The sequence below is a fragment of the Gaeumannomyces tritici genome (genome assembly GCF_000145635.1).
Source record: "Gaeumannomyces tritici R3-111a-1 unplaced genomic scaffold supercont2.1, whole genome shotgun sequence".
NCBI classification, from domain to species: Eukaryota; Fungi; Ascomycota; class Sordariomycetes; order Magnaporthales; family Magnaporthaceae; genus Gaeumannomyces; species Gaeumannomyces tritici.
The window spans coordinates 1285731-1288278 of NW_008804545.1; the positions used below are offsets into that span (position 1 = coordinate 1285731).

General features: G+C 56.9%; 1 protein-coding gene across 1 annotated transcript; it reads left to right on the forward strand.

Annotated features, from left to right (window-relative positions):
* Window positions 1-489: 489 nt before the first annotated feature.
* Window positions 490-881, forward strand: GGTG_00405 (hypothetical protein; the record flags this gene model as incomplete). Its single annotated transcript, XM_009218151.1, has 2 exons — window positions 490-611; window positions 737-881. The coding sequence occupies 2 exons, from the start codon at window positions 490-492 to the stop codon at window positions 879-881; spliced, it is 267 nt and encodes an 88-aa protein (XP_009216415.1).
* Window positions 882-2548: the final 1667 nt, after the last annotated feature.

Consider the following 2548-nt stretch of genomic DNA (forward strand, 5'->3'; position numbering starts at 1 on the left):
TGAGGTTTCTCCTTGTTTTCTTCATGTGTTTTCCAGCGGACCGGACCAGTCAAAACATAGGCACAAGCGAAGGGGCTGGTGCAGCGCCCAACGAGCCAGTCGGCCGTAGGACATGTAGAGATGGTGGGGTGATTCCTGCTTCTTTGCTATTCCCGTCGCGGCGAAGCCGCAGGGCCATCATGAGAGGACGAAAAGCGAGACCATTGTAGTCAGTGCCGTGGGGTCTGGCTTGTGACGGCCGTGCTCGGCCAAATCTTGCTAGGATGGACTGTGCAAGGCATCTTGTTTGGGCAGTCTTTCTGTCGTCTCCCGCCTCATCGGAACACCGGATGTAGTGCGGGCTGCCGTTGACGGGATGGGAAGGGTTCACCACTGCCTCACACCCCTGGCGGCCACGACATATCTCCAAACTTGCAAACCCAACCTTTGGTGGGCTTTCTCCGTCACACGCCAGTGCCATATCTCCAACACGCCCACCGTTTGGGAGCCATGACGAAGAGGAAACCGTCTTGCGAGGGCAGAGAGGACACCGTGCAACACGCAAAGGGGCCGAGGCAGGTTACAGGGCAGGAGGGCTTGGTGAAACAGAAGATGGTGCAAGGCCAGCAGCTGTCCGTCCGGATGGTTTGCGGTGGCGTTCTGGTAACCGTCTTGACAGCACCGAGCATGTGGATTTAGTGCAGATGCACAACTTGCAGCAAGCAGTCAGTACTTGCCAATGCCGCTGCTCGCTTAGCCTGCCTACCCCTTTCAACCGGGCCTTTTTGGGCGATGCGGTTGTGCTGCGGCAACAGCAGCAGCAGCAGCAGCAGCAGCAGCACCGCCGCCTGCAGGCCGAGGCCATTTTGGGACAACGCGGGCGGACCAAAGGAAGTTCCTGAAGGATACAGGAGGTGACATGACAGAGGCAACAACGAAGCATGGCACTAGCCAGCAAATCGGGCGCTGCCGCAGGTGGAACCAATGCGACGATGGCGAGGAAGCCGGCCGGGAAGACTGCGTGTGGGATGTGCACGCCCCTCCCTGGCGCCATGGTTACCACAATGGGACTAAACCCGAGGTCGGGCGAGAGAATAGGGACAAGCGGGAAACGAGAAGGAAGAGCGGCAATGAACCACAAGGTGTAGAAGGGAAGGCCCAATCAGCTGTCACAATCTTTTAATGCGGCGCTGGCCGTCTGTATCGCTGGGTAAGACGGCAAGTGGGTGGGTTGGAGGGACGAGTCCGGACGTCCGGCGCGCCGTTCCTGCTTCGCCTGCTGTCAGGGTGCGGCAGACCAACGGTCAAGGCCAAGTTACAGACAGGACGGCCGTGATTTGTCCTCTGCCGGGCTAGGGGGAGAGGAGTAAAAGTAAGCGAAAGCCTGCAGGGAGCCTGGTAGGAGAGAGGAGCGATAAGCAACAGGGAGTGGGGGAGGATGGGTGAAAAAAAAGAAGGCTGAGGACCTTGCCAGGCTGGCTTGCTGGACAGGATAGGTTGGTGGGTTCGCTCTGCAGGAGAGTGTATATCGATCTGCACAGGGCTGCGATACGCCGACCCCCGGACTGGAACTACCAGCAGTCGTCACAACAAGGAGGTGTCATCGCCCGGGTGGTGCTCTGTCCGACGACGCCTCCGCCCTTTTCTCCAACCTGGAACCGCAAACTTGGATTATTTCATCGCTGGCTTAGACACATACTTTGACCAGGGCTTATCAACAGCCGCTTGGCACACCTTGATCCCCGAGTCGTCTGGCAAACTCAAGCGCCCCATCGGGAACAAGTGGCGACTTGGAAACGCAACTCTGCCTTGACGCCCGTTGGGTTTGAAATCAGCCCCTCGGACGTGATATCGAGGCCTTACTTATTACGGGGAAGAGTGCGCAGTCCTTGCATGGTTAGCGCTTGGCGTCCAGCGAGAGAGAACAAGGCTCCCGCTGCCGACATCCGTGACAGGGTGGAATGTGCAGGATGTAGGAATAACGCTAAAGCTAAAAATAAGCAGGGCAGACAGGTTCGATGCTATGCACTTAGCCGGGCGCGCAAGGACAATCCGGAGGGACCTCGCAGCGCATCGCCATCTGCAACTCTGGAGCTCCCAGACACGATCTTGTCCGGGATATACCAGCCATGCCATGTCTGACGGCGGCAGCAGACGCCGTGCTGCCAAGTAGGGTCCCGCGAACAAATCCGGTGCCTGTCCCGCCAGCTCGGTCCCGCTGAGGTCAGCATGTGTGATTTTTCTTTGCTTTTTTTTTCTCACTTTGCTTTTTTGCCCTTGTTGGTCGATTTGCCTGTTTCGTCCCATAGGGACGTGAGCGGGGCAGAACAAGATAAGAAGGAAAGGAAAAGAAACCCAAGACAGGGAGCGGGTGCAGAATAACATGACAATTAGTATGCTCCAATAGAAGGCTTTGGTGGTATCGAGTGCATGAACGAGGACATACAGAAATGGAAGGCTACGAGAAGGCAAACCATGAGCGGAAAATGGCGAAATCAGGACAGCTGCTCCCACAATGTTGGAGGAACGAAAAGGCGAAAGAGCCCAACCTTGTTTTCCCCTCCCTTCA